Source organism: Aulonocara stuartgranti (genome assembly GCF_965226115.1).
Source record: "Aulonocara stuartgranti genome assembly, chromosome: 13".
Classification (NCBI taxonomy): Eukaryota; Metazoa; Chordata; class Actinopteri; order Cichliformes; family Cichlidae; genus Aulonocara; species Aulonocara stuartgranti.
The window spans coordinates 13,887,029-13,911,586 of NC_138949.1; the positions used below are offsets into that span (position 1 = coordinate 13,887,029).

A 24,558-nucleotide genomic window follows, 5' to 3' on the forward strand; every position below is an offset into this window, starting at 1 on the left:
TACTCTATGTAATATTTTGTATTGAATTAATTGAAGACTGGGATTTCTAATTAGATGAAAGGTTTTTAAGCAAATCTGAGACCAGAAGTTTAGGTCTAAGTTAACTGATAAATCCGCTTCCCATTTTGCAATAGGAAGTGATATTGATTCATCTGTTTTAGAAAGCATTCTGTATATTTTGGATAGTAATTTGGGGGGTTTAAGAGTAAGAAATTGAACCACACTTGGTGGTGTTTGTAGTTCAACTTGACCCGGTTTAAATTTCTTTTTTACTATGGATTTAATTTGTTGATATTCTAAAAATCTTTTCTTGTTGATCCCATATTGTGTAACTAGTCCGTCAAATGAAATAAATTCTGTTCCTTCTAGTATATGTTCTAAATATTTGATTCCTTTATCACTCCAATCTGAAAAGTTTATCATATTGTTGTTTTGTAATATGTTAGGGTTGTTCCAGATAGGTGTACGTTTGCATGGGATTAATGAAGACGCTGTCAATTTTAGAAACTCCCACCATGCTGTCAGAGGAGAGCTGATGTTGATTCTTTTAAAGCATTCATGTCGTTGGATGTTTGAGCTGATAAATGGTAGGTCTGAGATCTCTAGATTATTGCAGAGTGCTTGTTCTACATCTAGCCAAGGTTCAACTAAGAGGGTGTGTTTTAGCCATCCTGAGATAAACTGAAGCCTGTTGGCTAAGAAGTAGTGCTGAAAGTTAGGCAGTTCTAGTCCTCCTTTATCCTTGGTCTTTTGTAGTGTTTTTAAGCTTATACGTGGGGGTTTATTTTTCCAAAGGAATTTGGACATACATTGTTTAAGTGAATATAAATGGAAGGTTGTCTTTTTGCGCTAGTAATGTTGTGGAGTTGTATTTTGTCTCGCATCAATTATATCGTCGGTTATATCGTTATCGCAAATTTTCAAATATATATCGTGATACATAATTTTGGCCATATCGCCCTGCTCTACTCAGAAGTACTTCAAACAGACTGGAATTCATTGATTAGAATAATGGCTTATATGCTTATTATATGCTTATAGTATTAAATACAAAAGGGCACGATAAAAGCTGTGGTTTTAGGCTCAGCTGACCCTTAACCTTTTTATAAAAAAATATCCCTGTATCTTTTTATTTATATCAATCATGACTCCAGGTGCTGAAACATGCAAAGCTGAATCTAGTTTGATGAAATGCCATAGGAAAAACCCTTATATTATCTCTTTCAAAATAAATGCTTGGCAGTAATTTGCTGATGGCAAATATTTGATGTCAAGGAGCAGCACAAAGCATTGAATTGGCATGAATGATATCTAATACCCGCTGCAGGAAATGTCCCTGTAGGTATTGGCAGCACTAAATTTCTATTTTACAGTGCACCTGTTACAACAGTTTCTTTAAAAAAATCAACAACCCAAAACTATGGTCTGTTCTGTACAATAACTTTCCAATATAATACTGTATTCTCAGCCGACAGCATTTATGATGTTAAAATAATTTTCTTCCTATAATTTCCATAAGCAGTGAAATATAGTTGCTTGTACTAGCCTGTGTACCCTGGATTCAGTTTATTCTTGTTCTTGAACATAACAAGATATTTATTGCTTTGTAAAAAAAAAAATCTTTGGGAATGCCATGACATTAAACATTTTAATAGCTATCCTGAAAGTGAACATTGGCCAGTTCTGATTAATTCCCTTTGGAGTATCAGTCACTGTGAGCCATTTAAATCTTTTTAAATGTTCAGAACTTGTGCACAAAAGTCAAAATCTAAACACAAATTAACTGAACTAAACAATCACAAATCTTCTAAATTAATGATTTCAACTCATACATTTACATTATGATGAAGAAAAAAAATAGTCTTATACTGTAGAAATGTAATGTGTGTTACTATTTGTTTTTCATCAAATGCACCAGCCTTGTATTCACAAAGAGGAGTATGTCCTTGTACAGAAAGTATTTTCACAGCTATTTATTACAGTGTGAATCGCTCACCAGGGCCAAAATATTGCAGTGCGCTGTTAATGTACAGTAATGGCTGCAGTGCAAATGATATACAAGCTCATAATTCCACATTTAATTCTGGTTTAATGAGTTGAAGTGTGTAGCGCGAAGGGAAGGTCCTTCAATCAAGTGGTGTGGGTGGTCCTGCAGATGTAAAGGATTTACACAGTTTCTAATGCCATTTTAACCATGTGATTGAAAAATATCTATGTGGCCTTAAACATAGCATTTTGAATTTCATAGTAGATATAAAACCAGTCATTACAAGGTTATTCATTCTGAATTTACTGTAGGTGTGCATAACTAGGCACGATATGTGAAATGGGGAAAATTTGCTGAACAATTTTTTTTCAGACTCTAGTCATCCTGTGTAAGTATAAATTTGTCCCACGAGGAACCAACCAAACCTGTCTTATGTAAGCCTCAGGTTAAACAAATGACAAGCCCTTAAATATGTGATTCATATGACTGACTAGAGTTACAGCACAGGCTCAACTTGGAGTCACGCCTGAGCTGCTTCAGCTGCAGTGTTGTGCTGCCGTTCCCCAGACTCTTCTTTGGGAGGCTGAAATAAGTGGTGGTACAGGCAGAAGTTCAAAGGTTATTTGAGAGAATTAACCTGCAAAGCCACAGTGTGCAGTTAGCCTGTGTTCCTTTACTACATCAGCTCTGGTAAGCAGCTACTTTCTGCAGTACTCTGTGAACCCGCCTTCGAATGTAAGCCATATTTTACTCCTTGTAAGCTAAATTTTGCTTTGTAACTTCTTGTGCAAACAGTAAGTGTTGGTGTTGATTGATGGATTTCAAGAAACTGTAAAATGTGGCCTCCTTTGTACTGATGTTATAATTTGCCGCAGCTATTCAGTGCCAGTAGGTTCTTGCTATTTGTGGATTTCACTGATGCTAAGAATGAGTTCTTTTGTTGTGATTACTCAGACGCACACAACCACACATTAAAAGACATGCAGAGCAGAAACACACACAGAATCTTCCCTCTCCTCTCTGATGCTTGTTCGACCCGTCTCACTCTCGCTGGGGCATGTGCTTCCTCCCCCTCACGCCCACATTGCTACTCTCTGCTGATCATAAGCTTCATGATCATAAGTAGAAGGATGTGCATGTATCTTGTATGACATAATACAAACATTACAGTCTATTTCCATGTGTGGTTTCCCACTATCCATTGGCTGCACCCTATTTCTAAATCCTTCCTGTGTCATCTTCAAATCATTTGTCTTTAAAGCTTAAAGACCTCCTTTTTAAAAGCTAGAATGACTAGTAAGGGCTTTAACAGTGTGATAAAGTCAGCAGCGTATGTCCTGACATTTCCGGGCCGTTCCAGCTCTCCAACAAGACCAACGTTAAGGTGTTGCGTTCTCTGCCCTTCTAAGCTTTATTTAGGTAACACCTGGGGCGATAAATCAGGAATATATTTTGTGTTGGATATTCTGTCTCACAGGCTCTCCTGCGCTCCGTTCTTTAGTTTGCTCTTATAGTTCCCGAGACACCTGGGGCTGAAGCTGCTTTGTTGCCGTATTCCATTATGAATGAAGGCAGTTTTGAGGCCCACCCATTCATCTCTGCTGCAGCTGGAGAAGCTGAGCTGTCAGCCTCGCTCTCTTGCACACACTGCCTTCATGAACCAGATGTGTAAATCCCACACAAACTGTGTGATATTAAATGACAGAGGGGGGGTAGTGCATGTTTGCATCCCATACATTTGCAGGTGAGCGTCCGCATTTGTCAGTTAGGCCAGACACTGACCTTGGAGCCTTCTCCTTGTCTGTTTGGTTCATATTACTTTAGAACAACCTTGCGGCGTGCTTCTGGTAATTTCTTTGTCCAACCACACGTGCGCGCACACACACACACGTTCATCTACACAAAAAAGTCTACCTGCCCTTGAGACCACAGGCCTAGTCAGATTCACTCTGAGTGTACCTGCTATTACCCAGTGGAATGATCTTATATCACTGACAAACACATTGTTGACTGCATCAACTGTGCTGTTCAAACTTTCACACCACATAGAAACTAAGCAAGTGTTTAGGGTGACGCTCACTGGACGGCGGCTTCCTTCTTCTGTTGTTATTTAACACAAAGCAAGGATGGACAGATGACAATGACTTGTTGCCAGATACCTTGTTTAGAAATGGCTTTTCCACATCAGAGCTTTGGCAAATGAATGTTATCTGGAACGCACAGACTTCTTCAGCCGCTTAAATGGAAACATCCCAAAGAAAATGGAAAGTGTTTACCTTTGAAACCCATGGCTCACACTTCATAGTGTGCAAAAGGACGCAAATAAATCACAATAAGCTTAGTGTCAGAGAGAATGATAAAGACAAGTCGAGTATTAAAAACTCAAAGGAGCTATTGTTTGTCAGTTTGCTTTAACTTCATTAAGAGGTCAGCTGGTATTTTAATACTGGGTTAGTCATGCTGTGTTGTCTTTAATTAAGTACAGATGGACAAATTAAAATAGTTTGGATGTGATTAGTCCTTATTTTAAAACTATGTTTATGTATGTATGTTATGTTTTTGTGTAAAGTCTTGGAAAATAAATTGAAGCCTACTAATTTTGTTTTAGTCAAATTTTGCATGAAAAAAATTGTTGGCTTACTAAGCAGTTTAGTAGACGTTAGTGGTTTGCAGCACAGTTTGGACTTGTACACATCAGGCACGGTGTTCATGGCCAGCGTTAAGTTACATCAGTTTATATTGATGTCGATTCAATTCAGTCACTGAATTCCGCCTTTATACTAGCTTCACGGTGTCTAGGAAAGCTGGTTATAAAATTTGTGAATTATCTGCTTACATCATGTTGAATTCGCTGTGCTGAACCCAAAAAGAGCAGTGAATACAGGCAACACAGGCCAGCTGATTGTATCCTCATAAAAATAATTATGGGAATTATTTCTAGGTTATTATTTTCTTTATGCTATAACGCTGCACCCAATCTTAGGGCTCCCCCAACCGCCAAATCTCACTTTAACTTAAACCCCCGGCTACATCACCCACTCCTAAATGTTCCCATGTCTGTGATGGGATTTCTTGAGTCATTAGTATCCTCTCTTCTTTCCTGGATACAGTGACCGTCTATCCTTCAGCATCTTCCTGTTGCTGTGTATCATTACAGATCATCCAGGGAACCCCTGTAACTCAATCAATTCTTAGCTATAAACTACTTTCACCATCCAGCGGTCGCTCAGCAGCCCCTACCTCACTTTACCCTGCATGTGCAAGTACTGGGTTACAGGGTGTGCTTAATGTGTTGGAAATTTCATTTAAGCCTCCTCCTCTCGTCTCCTATCTCGCTCACTTCATCTTTCCTTTCGGTGCCCAGTTATTGCTTGTAGCCAGCGCAACCCACCACCGCCCTCCATCCTCCCTAAGGCTGGCTGGCTTTCTCTCGCTGGTGCTGGAGAACTAGAGAGGCTCACTGAACCACGCAGGAGAGGAAGGCAAGGAAACGAGGAGAGATGGGACAGATCAGATTGATTCCTTTAAATTGTACAAAATATTGTAGTGCAGAGTCATTAAAAAGGTGCACATGTGGATTGCACGCTGACAGCAGAATTGCAAACGAATGCAGAGAGACAACAGACTCTGCATGTCAGTCTCTTTATGTACCCAGTTTACTATATTAAATAGCTGTGTGCAAATGAGGACTGGAGGATATTATAGCTCACTAGGAATAAATAGTATACACAAGTTATCCCCAAAGAGTCTTTGAGCATCCTTTGGGCACATTTTGTTAGGACACAAGTCTGCTTGTGTTGTTGTTACTGTAATTGTCCTGTTTGTTAAAGCCATGGGGAAGGGCCATTGTTTATTAAAAGCTATACGTGACATGTCACTGAGTACTAAATGGGTAATTTGCAGGTTGTATGTAAGGAAGTGATTTTTTTAAATAGACTATTAGATCAGTTGGTTGTTTTGTAAAGTATCAGGTACGAGTCTGAATCATTTTTTCTATGCCAGTATTATGAAATGTTTCCATGCAGGTTGTGTTTTGTGTGTATTTCTAGTAGTAGTATTTCTAGTTGTTGAGGTGTATTGGCTCTTAGGTAGACTGTTTTGAAAGCACAACGTCTGATGCGTCCTTTGAAGAACACAATCAAAGTGTTGCCTTTGCAAAAAATGTTTGAGGAATGAAATTGTTGGGTTGGAGCCAATGACTGTGCAGACATATTTTGCAGCATATTGCGATGGTTTTCAGTCTAAAAGCTATTTGTGCTTGGATGTGCATACACGTTCTCTTTTTTGCCCCTACAGTACATACCCACACACTTATTTCACTGCACAGTCTTACAATGAGGCTCACTTAACTGAGCATCTATGGTATCTTAATGGTTAGCTACTCTGAACTGTGAGACACGCAAGCCTTCTGGATGCTTGCTGATGAGCCGATCCCAGTAATTATAGAACTGGAGTTGCTGGGAATCACCTCAGTTCATGCATGGGGGAATGCGCAGAGGTGACAGATTTCTGGAGTCTCGCCCTGGATCAGAATTCATGTAAACACTCCGGTGGGAGTTGCTGCAGATCAGGCAGCACTCGGGTGTCATAGCATGGGAGACTGACAACATGCAAAGCTAATAATAACTCCAGTTTCGACTGTTGTGACTGAAGTTACCTGCAGAAACGGAGAGCTGAGCTGCTCGCCAGAGTTTAGGTTTGATGTGCACATCTGTGATCAGTGCAGGTTGGTCCCTCAGCAGCTCCAAGCTCATAACACACCGTGCCATAAATCAATCAGTAAATCAATACGCAGCAGCCGCTGAGTTTCACGCTGGGACAAAATGTGTGAAGCAAGTCTCGAATGTGTCACATATGATGTGGTGCAGAGATGCTATTTTATATCTAAAATCGCTCCCCAAAAAAGAGCGCTGAGCCTATGGTTTGAACTCTAAATACATCTATCCGTTTTTAGCAGCGTCTTATGCTAGTCTCGTGCTACTGCTGGGCAATACTGCTGTGTTTTGTTTTTGTTTTTAAAAAAAGGAGATCCATAAAATCTATAAGTACTTACCTTGTTTTTCATTATTAGGGAAGACATCATTTCTCCATTGATATATTGGATATTTTAATGCAACAGCTCTCACCCTAATTGAGACAAAATATAGTGTTTAGTATCGTTTCACAGCATAAGCAAGTCAGAGCTACATACGCCTCATTGTAGTTTGGAGTGAATGGTTGAAAATCTGCTTTTCTGCTCGCTGGGTAACAAGATGCACTTCCTTTTTTTCTGTTTTTTTTTTTGTCACAGTGAAATTGCTCCCTTGTAAGCAGAAAATAGGCCTTTCCTCTCACTTGTTTGTAGCTTGTTGTGTTTTATCTACGAGTAAAAGTGTTGGGATTTAACCAGCTTGGGGACGTTTGTGTCAGGAGACAAAGTGATGTGTTTTGAGTGTGCGTGCCTCCTCGGTTTGTCGTAGGTAGTATCTAGAGAGAGCAGCTGTCGTCCTCAGTGGCAATCTAATCAACAGAAATAGATGGACCCCCCCCCTCGACCCACCCCTTCCCTTTCTGTGGGTGGCAGGCCGGGTAGTGCAGAGAGGTCACAGCAACCTCATTGAGAAACGCCTCATATATCGTGCCGCATTAATGAGAAGAAACATTTGTCATAGTTTCAGTTGCAGTAATATCTGTCTGTGGAAATTAATATGGTGTGGTTTTGGCCTTACATTGGGGCTATCATTGTTTTTTTTTTGGATTTGTGTCCTCTTTTATATTGATTTATGTGCAGCACGTCTGAAACCTTGGTGGGTTAATGAGTCATCTGGCCCCAAACAAATAGAAGGGAGTTAATTGTTCAAGCAATAGCCTGCACTTTGTTTCCCGCAGCTGATTTTTGGCGAGGGCTGGACTTGTTATTTTGTTTAGTATTTTGTTTAAGTGTTAATATACAGTGTAATTCTTGCAAAAAAAAAGAAGGTCGGGGGATTGAGCAATATAAGCGTATTATTCTGTAACTGTATTACTGCAGTTTGAATTCGCTGCCAGGGTGAGTCAGTTTGGTTGCTTGGCAGAGAACTTGCTTCATTGAAAATCACACATCACAGCACCAACAGTTCAACAAATACGCTTCCTCCTCCACACTAACAGACCAGAGGAGACTCTCTTGGCAGTTCATGGACACTTTTTATAGGCACTGGAGTCATGAATATAGGCTCCTCCTATGAGTTAATGTGGTGTGCCTGACCTGTCACAGATAAGGAAGAGGCAATAATCCCTCTGCAGCATGCTATCTTGGTACCAAGGTCCATTCCTATCTTCATGTTGAGGACACTGTGTTTGCAGCTGTGATATTGCTCTTTGCTAAATGTTTTTAGTGGTCGTTCCTACAAGTGTGACCACTTGCAGACATTGGGCTCCTAAGTGGTAATAATACTCAGTTGCGATTTATGTTGAAAAGACTTGTGTCAAACACGGTTATGAACAGTGGAGAGTTTCTTTCATTAACTGTCCTCCGCAGCCCTTTCTATAATTAAATCTGCTTGTTTACTGCCGTAGAAGCTGAGAGCTGGAGGGGAGGAAAAAAAATGGGATCGGTGCTGGTTATCATAGCAGCTTGGCAAGGATGCGTTATGCTTGAGCTTGACTAGTCCTGATACTCTGCAAGTGTGCGCAAGCTGACTTTTTCGTTCTTCTTTCATAGGATGTATTCATCGAAGAGACACTACAGATTTAATTTCCTAAAGTTTTCCTTGTGTAACGATATATGATGCACAACTGTACGTATGTCATTAAAGAATTACTGCAATACAGAGGTGTCTAGGTATTGCAGTATTAGGGAAGTAGATTACTGTGGGTAAGGTGTTGATGAGTTAATGTTGCATTTACTGGGCTGTTGGTTGGCAGATTGGTTAGTTGTGTCAGCGCACACTGCCAGGTACACGGGTGTTCCCTGTGTGCAGCTGGCATGCTGTCCTTCTGACTCTGTGTGTTTCCTTCCTCTGTCCAGAAACACACAGGTTGGGTAAAATGCGCTGTGATTATTGTGTGAATGTGATGGCTGTGTTTTAAGGTGTCACCTGTCCTACAAAATCCTTAGAAATGGTCGAACTTTGTGCGGCTCCGAGCAAGAGTGCGTTAAGAGGTTAAGGGATGTGAAAATACTGATGCCACTCTCAGGTGGTAAACAACATTATGTCGTTTTCACACTTTGGTTTGTGTACAATTGTTAGATGCTAGTGGGCGGATTTTGTTAGCTTTAGTGAGAGCCAGGTTCCCATATAGTTACAGAAAAATTGCAAGTTTTGGCTCTTTGTAACAGATCAGGTGTTTAAGGTAAAGACATTAGAAGCACTCATTGACGTTTTTTATTTTGGTTTTTATTATGTGCATGCACTTTTTTTCATTTTCAGTACAGTTTAGCACATCATCTTTGGTTCCTGTTTTATTTTGAACGGCTCTACATTTCAAACGTAACGGTGACAGTGGGTGCATTTCACACCTGACCTTTTTCTGTTGTTACTGCTTAGTGTGGAAGTCTTAGAGCTGGTTGGAGCTGCCAATATGTAACGTGTCCGCATCTGTGGGTAAAAAACGCGTAGTTAATATTTGTTGTGGGCAAAGTCGGTGCACTCTCAGTGTTTTTTGTACAATTTTATCTCCACCTAATCGTTCCTTAGTGCTGGGAGGCACAAAATATTGGAGTGCGCATTTTGAAGGTGAAAGTATTTTAGTCATTGCAGTCTACTGTGACTCTTTCATACACTTGCCCACACACACACTTCTGCTGCTATTTTCTGCTTTCCAAAAACGTCCTCACACTCCTGTTTAGTAACTCACAAAGCTAAGATATGTATTTGTGTGTATACAGTGTAGTGTATACAGTAATGTGGAGAGAAAATACGTGTTCTCAGCACTCCTCCTGCAGTTTTGTGGTAACTTTTTGCCTCAATAAGTTGAAGTAATCGTTTCCTATATATGTTTATCAGTCACATCGTTGTTGTGGCCCATTCTTGTCTACAGCTTTGCTTCAATTCATTGAGCTCTCTTGAAGTCCCAACACAGCATTTCAACCAGTTTCAGCTGGCCATTGTAACACCTTGAGTCTTTTCTCTTTCAGTCATTCTGTTTTCGATCTGCTGGGGATCATTGTCCTTATTTCAAACATACTTTAGCTGTCAGACAGATGGCCTCAATTTTCACTATAGAATATAGAGGAGCTTTGAGCTGTTGAGCAGTCCTGTGACTGCAAAACAAGCCCAAATCATCATGTGTCCACCACACTTAGCATTTCAACACAAAAGCCTCACACATACTGTTTCGTTTTCACTCATCATGGTGCTGTGCGTTGTCCAAACATCTCCTCTTTTGCCTCGTTTGTCTGAAGGACATCGTTCCAGACCTTGTGTGGTTTGTTCAGATGTAACTTTGCAAAAATAAGCTGTGCCGCCATGTTCATTTTAGAGGAAAGAGGCATTCTTTTGGCAACATGTTCTGTTTTTTCTAATTGTACTGTCATGAGCTTTAAGATTTAACATGCTAACTGAAGCCTGTAGACTCTGACATGTAGCTCCTAGGTTTATTTTTATTTTTATTTTTTACAATTTATAAAGCATTACATGATCTGACCTTGGGGTAAATCTGCTGGGATGTCCCCCTTTGGGAAGATTTTGGCATCGTGTAACACACACTTGAATGCTACAGACTAGCAAACTGCTAAAATGTCTCATGTTCTCACTTGCTAATGATGAGTTACCCCTGCAAAGCATGAAACATAAAATAACTGCCAGAAAATTCAAATGACTTCATTTGTATAGTTTTTGCTACAGCCAGCATTTTCCCAAATATGGTACACTTGGGGTTACAGGTTTAATCAGTTGCATTTGATTATTAGCACCTGGGTGCTACTTACCCTCTTAATTGGAGAAGCAGTAAGATTGTGCTTCTTTTTTGACTTGCCTGTGTTTACCAATATGTGCACTGAAAACCTGCCTTTTCCCTCCCAACCATCGCACAGAGATCACATTCCCAAATATCAAATCTAGCGTATTTTACACTTTTCCTCAAATATAATAATAGTCAACTTGTGCACAACCTAAGAAGTAGAAAACTAACTCGCTGCTAATGCTGGTTTAGATTTGGTAAGCGCGTTTACCTCTAGGTGTCAGCAACAGCAGCAGAGACTTTCTCACACACATGCAGTCTATATGCATACAGTAAGTGCAACACAAAGTTTCACATCATGTTTCTTGCACACGTAACCGCCTCATTTCACCGTGTGTTTGAATGTTTGCCACAAAGAGGAAATATCCCCCACATTTCAACGAGCAGAAAATAAAACCTGCTCCTTCAAAACCTCATTGTAGCTCACAGTAATGCACTACTGATCACGACGGTGGATGTTTTCGTGGGGGGTTGGATTTTGATCATCCCCGCTCTGATGATGATGTCTCCTATTTTGACATTTGTGTCTGTTTGTGGCTTTTCTTCAGCAGGACGTACTGTCTGTTCCTTTCCCCCATCAGACTGTCAGGAGAGCACATGGCCTACGGTCAGCAACCCACTCCACACTCTTCACCCAGCCTACCAATGCCCTGTCTCCACAGGTTAGTGTGTCCGCGTGCATGTGCATCTGTATTATAAAGGAAATGAAAACAATAGATTGTCTTATTGATTTCTGGGCCACTTGGCCTCAAGAGGAAATCCATAGTTAGTTGTGTCTGGCTCATTGATGTGGGCAGCCTTTGACAGCAGCTGGGTTTAGCGTTGTCAGCACTTCCTGACACATTCATCACCTATTGCACTTGTCATTTGTAAAGGTCGGTCAGGGAATGGTTGTATTATTATGCAACTGAGACCTCAGATTGTTGTAGGTATTGAATCGATATTGGCTGGCTGAATATTGCCAGTCATTGTAACTTGCGTCACCCAACCTTGAGAAACTACTAGCTCTCCTTTAGTAAAACTTTAATATCAGCTCTTAGTTTCGTTTTTAGTGACCATGTAAATGCTGATAGAATAAAATCTTGTGCTAAACACCTGATTTAGCACAGCATCCTTTTTTTTTTTTTTTAGTCTAGATCGACATGCATGATAATTACTGTTCCCATCAAGTCTCAGTCGTTCACTGCTCGTTACTCTCTGGATTAGGAGTTATCAGTTCTTTCATTTTACCTGCGTCTCCTTGATGTCAAGACTAAACAACCCTCTTCATCTTTCAAAGGCTTCTCCATTAAAAAGCTCTTATTTTGGGAGAAGCCTTTGAAGGCTGATTAGATCATTGGACATCAGGTTTTCTAAAAACGGTCACCAAAAAAAAAATATTCAAATGGTTTCACCAGTGGAAGCCCACCATTCAAAACAACCTCCCCACAGTGGTTTTTACCCTCTGATTCAGTGTTGTTGACAGCAGCAGCGTGAGCTGCCGCACGAAGCCGGTTTTCCTATCAAACCTTATTACGCCCTGCATATCATTATCCTGACAAGTATGCATTTAGATTATAAACAGCACCGAGACTTTTCCAAATGGGGAGTGCCACATCAAAGAGGAGAACGGGCAAACAATGTCGGTGACATTTGACTTTGATGTGAAATCATCAAAAAACTTTTCACCAGTTTCGTGCTACAACTACGGAAACTTAAACTCGATGGTTATGTTTGTGTGCACGGTAATACTGCAAACAGTGGTTAGAGCTTCACTGCAGATGGAGATTTTACTTGAAAACTTCAGTCACTACTACCCAACTTGCCTGTCCTCTCATGTTTTCCTACCTGAAGGCTGCTCGGGTCGTTGTTGTGGCAGTCCTCTATGCGATTCAATCTCCTCTGTAGAGAATCTTTTGTTCTTCAGGCGCAGTTCAACTCCATCATCTGGGACTGCAGCTGGTGACAGTTTTCCTTGTTCTGCTCTGCTGCCTCTGTGTTTCAGTGACCCTCCTGCTCAGAGCAGAGAACAGAACAAGGACTAAAGTTGCCAGCTGATGTCCAAGTTGGTGGACATGGAGTCCATCTATGGCACGAGGCTCAATGCAGACGAGGGATTGAGATGTCAAGCAACAATACTATACAGTATTTACTGGGGGGAACTGTTCACATTTCCTTTGAAGATTGCTGTCTGCTTTCAAACATCATAGTTGTGCTCGGCTTGTGATATACTATCATGACCTGGAAGTTTGAGCGGTATCTTGTTTTCGCTTTCAGTCCATTGTCCGTTGTAGTTTTTGGCTTTGCCTGTTTTTCCTGTGCAGTTCCTTTTAATTTCCCCACATCACACACGTTCTACCAGAGTGTGGGAATCATGGTGTTAACTGTTGATAGGAAAACTTGTGTCGGCTTTACCAGCTAATCAGGAAATGAACATTCTGAATACTTTGTCTGTAAAATAGCATTGGTGCATAGCTCTTTAGTCATAATGAGGAATGGGTCTATTGTCATTCAGAGTCGTTTTTAGAGAAAAATAACAGCACTGTCCAAATATCTCAACTTCACACAACACAAATGCAGGATGTAGATATTTAATCAGCTGGGACTTTGGTCATTAAGTTAAAGTGACAGGATTTGTATCCAGGCAACCATATGCCGTATGTGTTCAGTTAAGTCCGTTGGGAAAATTATGATTCACATCTCAGATTGTGATCCCACACAGATTTAAAGTTAAGTTCTCAAAATGTCTAATACTCCTGTGGAGGCCTTTTCTTTTCTTTTCTTTTCTTTTCTTTTCTTTTCTTTTCTTTTCTTTTCTTTTCTTTTCTTTTCTTTTCTTTTCTTTTCTTCAGCACAGTTCAATAGTCCTAAACTTTACTTGCTTATGTTTGAATCAGCTAAGCTGTCTGGTATTTTGAGCGTTGCAAGATAACAAACTTAATCTGAAAGAAATTGAATGAGTCTGTTATAGTTTATGTCTGTTGCTGGGCTCAGTAGCGTGATATCAATACCAGATGAATTTCTTCCTCAGTTACAAATTTGATAGACTGTTTGCTATCCGTTTATTGAACCATACTGCAGGGGGGAAAAAGACACAATGATACAAGTGAAACTTTTGTTGGATAGCTCGAACTCTGCGGCATTTAAAGTCAGAGGTTTTGGATGTAATCTGCAGCACTTCAGTGAGTTGTTGTCTGAAAAGTGCAAATGCTAAATCTAAAATCTGCCCAAGATAATTATTCATCAGTTCATGTTGTAACGATTTGGTGTATTCAATGTGGCTATGTACACATGGATCTCTCTCTGGGGGCTTCCCATGATGCACTGAGTGTTTCTTCTTCACTCACAGTGTTTATTCAGCTCTCTGCATGTAATCATTATTATTGTTATTAATCTCTGGCTCTCTTCCACAGTGTGTCTTTTGTCCCGTCTTCCTCCCCTCACTCCCATCTGGTCATGGCAGATGGCTGCCTCTCCCTGACCCTGCTTCTGCTGCGGGTTTCTTCCTGTTAAAAGGGTGTTTTTCTTTCCCACTGTTGCCAAGTGCTTGCACAATAGGCGGGAGGGGAGGGGGGGTCACCTGATTGTTGAGGTTTTCCCTGTATTGTTATAGGGTCTTTATCTTACAATATAAACCTCCTTGAGGTGACTGCTGTTGTGATTTGGAGCTATATAAATAAATTACAATTAAATTGAATTGAATTAAAATATAACAGTCCTTAGATCTGACAGAGTGACCTTTCAACTTTGCTATTTTGTCCTTCGACTCATCTCCAACTCCTTGCACTTGGTCTTCCTGTGACTAAGATCCAGGAAGAATCCAATAAAACAGATACATTATGGAAAAATGATCATTTCAAAGTTAAGCGTCCGTTTTTTTTTTCACCAGGAAATACTCTTGACCCTGCGACGTTATCCTTGCATGGAATAAAACTTTTATGATGAGAACACGATATTTATCCCTTGAGTGCTTGTAATCCTTGTGCAACAAATAGCAGCGCATTAGCTCGTCTCCCCCTCTTTTCTGCGTGTGTTTATGCTGTTACTTGGAGCAAATGTATGTTCAGTGTGCTTTGTTTGTGCTCTGTGCTTATGTGTCACTGGTCTTTATGAAATGAAGAAGGGTGGGCATGGATTTGCACAAGGTGGGGGTGGCTGTACAATGAAAACCGAGCCGAGGCTTTCTCTTGGAGTCCTGTTTACATTTTGCTGCAATGGGCCACTTGAAAAGGCATCGGGTGGAGTGATGTTAAATGAGAGCAGTGCACAGTACACACAACTTGCCTTGCCTGAAAGTAACAGCTTTAGCAGCGGGCTGTATTAGCAAGTTCACTGTAGAATGACGCAACAGAGCTCACAGGAAGCCCGTTCCCAAGCGTCCCTTTCCCTGCCATGTACCCTCAAGAGAGACAGCTGTTTGTTCAGAGGGCAGGGGAGGGAGGAGACATGGACGGCCCAGCAGGGAGTGTTTGCCTTGCTACGGCCTGTTGTCTCTGCGAGGTAGAGCCGGGGATGATACTGCCTGAGCCGTAGTAAAACAAGGAAACATCAGCAAAACAGAGATGCTGTAAAGAAGCACAAGAAATCAGGCTGCATAAACTTGTTAGCTTTGATAACACTGGCTCTAAAAGTGCCTGCTTGCACTGTCTGCCGTTTGTATATAGCACTGTTATCAGTCAACACCCCCCCCTTTCATCTCATTGACACCCTTCTCCCTCGCTCCTGCATTGCTGCAGTACAGGCACTTGTCTCCTCCTTGGCTAAGCCAGCCCTCTCTCTCTCTTTCCCTCCCCTTGTCTCCAACCTTTCCTCCCTCCCCTCCTCGCTCTGCCGTTCTTTGGCATCCTTCAGTTTAGCTGCAGCTTCCCACAAGGCCCTGATGGGTCAAAGCTACACAGACGCGCACACACAAAGCAGTTTACAGCAGCGCCATTCACGCACGGACCTCTCGATCCATCTGCGACTCGGCTCCTGCGGAAGGCAGCCGTGATAGTTTTAACAAAGTTGTCAAATGTCAAGCAGACACGTGAAGAGAGAAATCTAAAAGGGCGGGTGTCGTGGAGGGGGGCACAACAAGTTGCTGTCTCCTCACTTGAGCCTTGCCAGTTCAGCTCATGAGTTCAAAACTGCAGGGCACGCGAGTGGATGGATAAAAGATGGAAGCAGAAAAGGTTCGGGGGGTGGGAGGAAGGCAGCAATCATCAGGATGGCAGCTGGTAAAGGTGTAGCATACGGCAAGGGCAGTGAAGGTGTCGCTGTGACTGCAGTCTGCAGAGCTCTTAAGCAAGTCACATTCATCATTCACTTTGAATCATGTCTATAGCAAAGCTGTGTCGAATAGATGTGTCCTTTTCAGGTTTTGACCAGTTTTTTTTTTTTTTAAAAAAACAACAAAAAAAACATTTGTTCAGTTCAAGGATTTATTGCCTTTTCCAATCCTTTTGTAAGAGGGTGTAATCAGTAATCTTCACCTTCCTCTCTGACAGGTGGGTGTAGTTCAAGAGCCTTTTACAGAGAGAGCTCAATGTACAGGCTTGCATCAGAGAGACGAGGGGTTGAGAAACTATGGCTGTGCTTTTTGGAGGGAGGCAGGTGTATTTTAAAGTGAGCCATAAAACCTATTTGTTGCTGTATTTATATGATGCACTGAACTCCCTCAGCAGATGTGGCCAACCGCCTTTATCCTTGAAGCATAATGTTTCATTCTGAAGCAGAGGCTCGAAACTCGCTCTGTCTCTATGTTTGCGTCACTTTCTCGCCTTGAACGGCGCTGATTTAATGGACTTTATGGAATACCTGCGTTATGAGCCCGATTATTACACATCTGCCACTTTAAGCCAGAAATGAATTTTGTTTGAATGTCGTCACAGAGCATTAAAACGTTAAACCCGTTTCCCTCTTTTCAGTCATTTTAAACCATGTCTTTTATAAAGCTAAGCAATAAGTAGCCTTGAATTTAAGTTATATGATTAACAACATTGATGACAGCATGGACATTTATCAGAAAACACAAAGCTCTCTATTTTAACCCTCTCATCACCAATAGTGTCCTGCAAAATAAAGATTAATGGCCTGTTTCAAAGGATATGCACAGTTTACCTCAAATGCTCAAGGAGACAGCAATAATCAACGGTAATAAAGTGCACTGAGTTTTTTTGTTTTCATTATCTTTTATTGTTTGAAAGCACCGGCAGACTTGTTCGGCTTTAATTAAGTCAGCAGGTAATTAGGATGTCTGTATGCTTGTTTTCATATGACTGTTTTGAGTGACGGCACGCAGCGAGGAGAGACACCGAACCAGCGTTTCGTCAAGCGTCATCTGTGCGTAGCTCTTTTTGTTGACTTCTAGTCAAATGGATTATTCCCGAATGACACGCAGATACTGATCGGCCTAGCGAGCCTTAAGCCTACTTTAAAGTCACAGATGCCATCGCCGGGTCTAATTGCATTATTGATCAGTTTGTGTCTGTTGGAGCGTTTTGCACACGTAGCTGCAAAAATGAGATTATTTTTTACTGCTTACGTTTCCAGGCAGCGCGCATTTGAATATTTATCAGGTAAACAGAGCACTGAATTGAAGTGAGGATAAAAAGGATATTGTTGTGAAAAGGAGTGCGTCTGTTTTATGTCCCGAATGAAATGCCACCACCATCAAAGTTATGCTTCAGAGCGCCTGTAACTGTCGAGAAATAATTCTCTGCCGATGCGTCTGATTATTTATTTTCCACTCTGGTTTTAAACATTGGTGTAAAATAACTCTTGTGTCTGCGTGTTTATCCGAACTGAAGTCCTTGGGCGCACTCCTGTAACCGATAACAAACTCGGTATGAAGAATTTCAAAAAGGAAATCAATTTGCTTTCAGGATGGTAACTGACATTTTTCCGTCAGAGTATCAGTTATCCAGTTGAATAAATCTATTGATCTTCGCATCTCAAACTCCCATTGATTTGTAACCTGCCCGCTGCTCAGCAAGCCGTCATTACATCATTAGAGAAACTGCTGCATACTTGAATTTTGTGATTAGTTTGGGATCTCCTCAAACTAATAGTAGTGACTTAAATCTTGCTCATCTGACTGGCCAGTCATGGCTGATGATTAATGCTGTTTGTAAATCGTCATCGTCATGATGTCGTCTAATAATAACGCGTTTAATTAATACAGCCGACACACGTGGTTAAATCTCAGTCAACTCTATGTCGAGGCAACCTGATGATTAAGCAAAGAAAAAGCGTGCTTATAAACTATGTGCTGATATTCGGAAATGCAGATGCCTTGCAGATGTATTTTATAAAATCCTATTAAACACAACTTTATGAGCGCCCATTAAAAGCATAAATCTCATAAATATCATTACTGTTGTACAAAACGTTGCTTGTCGTGCAAAATTTCTTGTATGATCATCAAAAACATAATTTAAAAACACTGTCAGGTTAATTTTGAAACTTTTTTCTTTCCTCCCTCTTTTTATTTTATCTCAGAAAGCCTCAGATCAGCTGAAACACTCAGTTTATTTAAATCCAGGTTGAAGACTCACCTGTTCTCAGCTGCATTTGAATAAAGCACCAAATCCACACTTTAAGCTTAAATTTCAAAACTTACATTTAACTACTGATTTTATCTACTGTTCTGATTTTATCTGTTTTGATTTTATATACTGTTGTTTGTTTGTTTGTTTGTTTGTTTGTTAATTAGTTAGTTAGTTTATTTGCTTGTTTTAATCAATTTTAAATCATGCTTTTTATTTGTTCTTGTTTCTAATGTCTCTGTAAAGCACTTTGAATCACCTTGTTGTTGAATTGTGCTATACAAATAAACTTGCCTTGCCTTGCCTTGCCTTGCCTTGCCTTATCATCTTCAATTCAAGAAATTAACCAGGTTGATGATTCGTTCCATTTAATGGCTTTTGAAAGGTATTGATACTCAATACTGTCTATTTGATGTTTACTTATATTCTAATTGGGAAATGTAGTTATTATCTTTAGTAGTTGTCTTCAAGGCATTTTGTTGTCTGTAAGCTCTGTTTAAATATATTTTAATGAAATATAAACTCTCAACAAGCACTTTATTAGGTGCACCTTCTCAACTGCTTGTATTAGCCAGTATTAGCCAATCATGTGGCAGCAATTTGATGGTTGAGACTACCCGCTGAAGCTCAAACTGAACATCAGGAAGTAGAAAAGATATGTTGATTTGTTGGAGTATTTCGGAAAATGCTGATCTGCTGGGATTTTTTCCCAGACAACCATCTCTGGGGTTTACAGAGAACAGATAGGAAAAGAGGAAATATCTGGTGAGCAGCAGTTTTCTGGGCAAAAATGCCTCGTTGATGCTAAAGGTCAAACTGCTTCAACCTGATAAGAAGGCATCTGTAACTCGAATAACCAGCGCTAGAGTTGGTAGAGTTAGAATTTGACTGAAACAACGTGAAGTCATGATGCCCTATACAGTTTGGGCTTGTGGTGGTGGTGTAATGGTGTAATGGAGATATTTTTTAGCATACTTTGGGCCCCTCAATATCAACTAAGCATTGTTCAGACACCACAACCCAGCTGACTGTTGTTGCTGACCATGTCTGGTGACTATTTATGACCACAGCTTGCCCATCATCCGGTGGCTGCTTCCAGTAGCATGCCATGTCTGTAGACTCAAATTCCTTCCACAGTCACCAGATCTTAATCCAACAGAGCACATTTGGGATGTGGTAATATGGGTGATTCATTACGCATGTGCAATTGACAAATCTGCAGCAACTGTGCGATGCTGTCATGTCATCATGCACCAGAATCTCTGAGGAATGTTTCCAGCATCTTGTGGTTGTGCCATAAAGAATTAAGGCAGTGCCAAAGGAAAGGGGTCCAAGCCAGTACTATCAAGGCATGCCTAATATAGTGGCATGTGAGTGTATTTATTAACCAGCTTCTGTGTAATCTAGTAGTCTTCTTTCTTACAAGCAGGTGTTCCTTATAATGTAAACACGATGTTGGCATCCATGTAACAGAAGTCTGAATAGGAATAATTTTTCTTGAGGATCTTTTGATGTTAGCTGAAATGTGCATAATCCCACAGCCACAGCCTAAATACTGTGTTTATAGGGGCTCCACTTTGCTGTTTTTTTTTAACCTACATAATCGCATTAAGACTAGATTATTTCAGTGTATTAATTTCACTGCACTTCCTGTGATGGTATAGGGTGACTTGCAGCAACATTTTAATTATATGAAATATGAAATACAATAAAAAAAAAAAACACAAAATAATTGGCCTAAGGAAAAAAAAGTCTAAACCCCTGTGAACTGTGTTAAAAGGTGGGTTGTGCTATTATTGAAGGGCTGTCTTTGTTCCACTTAACACCAGTGATCAAACTGGGGTCATGCTATGTCGGTCAGCTTGCCAGAGGTTGATTGAAGCTGAAGCTGTTAAACCTCTAATATGTAGTAATAACAGCTCTAGGTGATTAACTCCACATACGCATTATTAACACGTTATAAAAAATAAATAAAAGGAAGGTGTTTAACGTCATGGTTCACTTGGATTATTTCAGAGCTGCAAAAATTAGTTGCCAGCAGGAGGCAACTTGCCCAAACACCACCTCTAACATCTGATGATACAGAATTGAGAGAGGGAGAGTTGCAAACAGGTAGAAACAGTGCTGGGGGTTCGAACAGTGAAGTAGGCCCTTGAGGAGGGTCGAGAATCAAATCGCATTGAAACAGGATTTAGTAGAAGAGCAGAGGAGGCAGGATGAGCAGCATACTGATGATGAGGATTAAGATTGTGGATAGGAGCGTGAGGGCAGAGAGATATGGAGACAGGTTTTTGTTTTTTCCTTTTTCCCGAGCATCAGTGATGTTGACTAGCTCACTTTGATTTTAGGTCACGATGTCATTTGGGAGGATAAAAGGGCAGAGATGAGAGGAGGAGCAGGAGGTGATATGAGGGGAAAAGTGACAAGCTTTAACTAAGGAGTCGCCGGCAATGCGGTCTGATCCGTCATTCATTTCAGCGTACTCTACTAGATGCCGCTTATTATCGTCAGCCTTGCTTGGTCGGTGAGTCAGCACAACGTGTGATTTCAGTAGCTTGTAAAGCAGAGGCCATCACATCGCCCGCATCGCATTGCTGCCCAGAAACCCTTTGAGATTTGAAAACTGGGCTGTCTGCTTATTTGACTGCTGTGACTTCGATTCCTCTACTCTGCAGGTGGGTGACATGACAGTAGCTTCACAGAAACCGGCCCAGTTTCTGCTGTCCAAAGTCTGTATGAGGGTAAGCTGCTTCTCCACATGGCCCCACGGCACAGAGCCTGTGAATATTTGATGCTAGTTGTGAAAGGCCTGGAGTGAAGCGTTTGTTGTTATTAAAAATCTGACAAATAGGACCCAAATGTAAAATCCTGGACGTACCATGTCAGAAAACACGATTTTATCTGAAAAAAAAAATCCTACTGTAGACTGCCAATCACAAACAGTCAGCATTATTTATTCTAACACTTATTTTATTCCGTGTTAACACACAAGGTGCACCTACTGCGTCATTTCCTGACGTGCTCAGTACTAACAGTCTGCCTGAGTCACTCATTTTGTAATGCAGAGTGAGAATGTGGCTGCTTCTTATCTCATCACTGGTGAGTATTTAAAAACGAGGTCTTAACCCTTAATTTCCCACGGGAATGCTGGCAGGCCAGTTTTACACGTGGTTTTTAAATGACCGTAACGCCATTAGATACAAACTTTAAATGGTTTTGGAAAGAGGAGCAGACAAGCTTGACAGGGGCATTCGGTGTATCGCGCTAGCATGAAGCATTCACAAAGCCCTGCTGTCTGAACACAGACAGAGAAATGAGCTCCACCTAGTTTTTTCAGTGTCCACGTCACCGTAACTCCTCAGCCATTTTGAGCTAAAGAGAAAAGTCCAATGGTTCTTGAATGATGAGAATTATTTTATAACCCCAAACAGTAAGTCCAGGTGATGGCCATGGGTCATGCTATGCTGTAAGTTCGAAAAGTATAGTTTTTAGCCCAGGGTATTGTCATTATGCTGTCAGGAAGGGGGCAGCTCGGACGCCTAACTTCATGAACACGATAACTAATCTACTAGTAGACGGAGGGTTCGCACTGGCAGCCGACATTATTTTACTGCTGTGTGACACAAATTTGTTAAAACTCACTTCTTGAAATGTACTTCAAAACGTACCTTTTCCGGAAGTGGAAGTGCTGCTTCACTTCTGTGTATTATACTCTCAGTGAGAGGAGTGTAATAACCATTATTCTTTTACCATTCATGCATGTAAAAAGGTAAGCAGTACACAGGGTTGTTCCTGGTTCAGGAGGGGGTGACTGCACATATAAGGCTTATATGAAAAAAAATCTGTGCATTTTATGTTTGAGGTATTGAAACCTCATCAAAACCTCATCAGATTGTAATTCAAAGATTTCACTGCAGATTTTCTTTAATTTTTAAGCCTTTTCTCAAACTTAGATATCTGTCACCTCAAGTCTTAGCAGTGATACCCCCGTCTGGGTCATTCAGACAGAGAGCATTAAACTCCTCGTTGTCTGATTTTAAGGAGAAGCTAGGGAAGGCACAGAAGAGGCATATGGTGTTACACACCCTCTCTTGGCCTAGCAGAAGGCCGTGGTGAAAGTGGAAACTGGCACCAAACACGTTGGCCAGAGGGCCAGTCAGGCACACGGGCTGTAAAGATAACCCGCCTTGATTACGCTTACGCTTGGAAAAACAGCATCGCAGTTAGAAAACACTGAGGCCAAAAAATGAAAGGACTTGTAACAGCAAATGCCCACATGAGGTGAGCTGTGTGTTTCTGTGCCGCAGCTCCTTCAGAAGTGTCTCCTCCAATCTGTGTCTGATTGGCATTCGTGAGCTCAGTTCGCTGGCTTATGTGCATGCAATATGTCCACGCGGACCACGGCTAAATAAAACCTCAGGCAGACTTGCTGACCGATCCAAGAAGCAAAAATATTTCTGTGAATTCTGTTGTCCAGACTTTTGTGGACTATTCCCCTGATAATACAAGATGGTTAACAGTACTAGCTGAACAGTGAGATGACTAAGACCAAGTATTGATATTCTTGGCATTTTTAGAGAACCCTGTTTTTGCCGGGTGAACTTTAATCTTTTGGCATCTAAGTCATATTCAAGGCATGGGCACAGTCACAGAGGGGAGAGCCTGTCAAAGTTCCTGAAAAGAAGCATTCCCAGTCTCGGCTCCATAAATAACTGATGCTGCTTGAGGAGGAGTTCACATTGGTCTGTGACAGACCGGCCGCTGCCCTCAGTGTGACCTTGCATGATCGCAGAGAGCAGAGTCACAGGACTCTCAGGTCAACTCTAAACTACGGCTGCCACGATTAGTCGACTAGTCACGATTACGTCGACTATCAAAATCGTCGACGACTAATTTAATAGTTGACGCGTCGTTTGAAGCTTTGTAAGATCCCAAAAGACACAGGAATAAGTAGTAGGATTTAAGAGTGTAATAACGGGCTGAAACAGAAGATGGCAGCACTGCATGTACAAGGATGCCAGCTGCCGTTAAACCCCGAAGAAGAAGAAGCTGTGTCCCAGAATTCATAGCGCAGCCCAGCTCAGTTTCCAACAATGGCGGCAGCTAGTTAGTTTTAATATTACTCCTATTATCTTTCTGGGTCCCAAAATAAACGGTTAACATATTTTCAGGCGAGAATGTAGCTGTGTAAAGCTCAAATATCTGCTCAGTTTATCAAGACACCACATATTTTCAAAAAGCGCTCTGACGTTTTCGGAGACGTCTGTTACCCACTAGCTCGTTGGCTAGCCGGGGGCAAGGCTCACTAGAGCCGCTGAGAACATCGGATTCCCGGCAAATCGTTTTCAAACCCACTGCCTCAGGTTAAACATATATATAAGTCACTTAGACAACTTAAAAATGTTATTGTTTGGCTTTTTTCAGTATTTTATTTGTTCCTGAGTAAATCGGTTTGGCTGAGATTAAAGTTATAGTTTTTACACAGCTGAATAAAGCAGACAGCTGATCATCAGAAGTGTGAGATGCTCGAGAATATACTCTGGTGTCCCGTTATATTTTAGATAGCAAGGAGCAGACGGCTGAGATTGTTTCGGTGGAGTTTAATAATCTGCAAATGTCAATAAAATTTAATAAACATCTTGTCATCATCATCATCTTGTCTTTATTTTTAGTTAGCACATACCTTAAACACTTAAAGCTGTAAGCTAATGATAGTTATATAAGAGCAGATGCACGCTGTTGCAATAAGCTGTACGTTGTACATCCAATGAATGCAAGATCTGATTAGTCGACTAATCGCAAAAATAATCTGTCACTAGTCGACTATCAAAATAATCGTTTGTGGCAGCCCTACTCTAAACCCAGGAAATATTGGTGAAACAGGCACAGCTCTAGTTGTTTCTTAACCATTTATGGTAATCGCGCCTCTCTAATAATGTGTTGCAAATCCTTCAATGGGTCACCAAATGAAGAAAGAAACTGCATTGTTTATATAACGGGAGATAAATTATATAATTTGTTGTGGTATATCCTGTAAATTCTATAATTACCCTCCTCTTTCATCTTTGGACCCTGCATTCTGGCCAGGTGGATGGTTTCAGTGTGAGCAGGCTAGCTCACTGGTCTGCCCTATTAATCAAACAA

General features: G+C 40.9%; 1 protein-coding gene across 4 annotated transcripts in view; it reads left to right on the forward strand.

Annotated features, from left to right (window-relative positions):
• mcu (mitochondrial calcium uniporter) overlaps nt 1-24,558 on the forward strand; it is a 62,737-nt gene that overhangs the window by 19,977 nt on the left and 18,202 nt on the right. For 2 of the 4 annotated variants that reach the window (XM_082556612.1, XM_082556615.1), the window contains exon 2: nt 11,458-11,571. The exons of 1 other annotated variant lie outside the window; for it this stretch is intronic. In XM_082556612.1, coding sequence (XP_082412738.1) covers nt 11,458-11,571 — 114 coding nt within the window. The remainder of the gene's footprint in view (nt 1-11,457; nt 11,572-24,558) is intronic. One more of the 4 variants, XM_082556613.1, reaches the window with a different exon arrangement.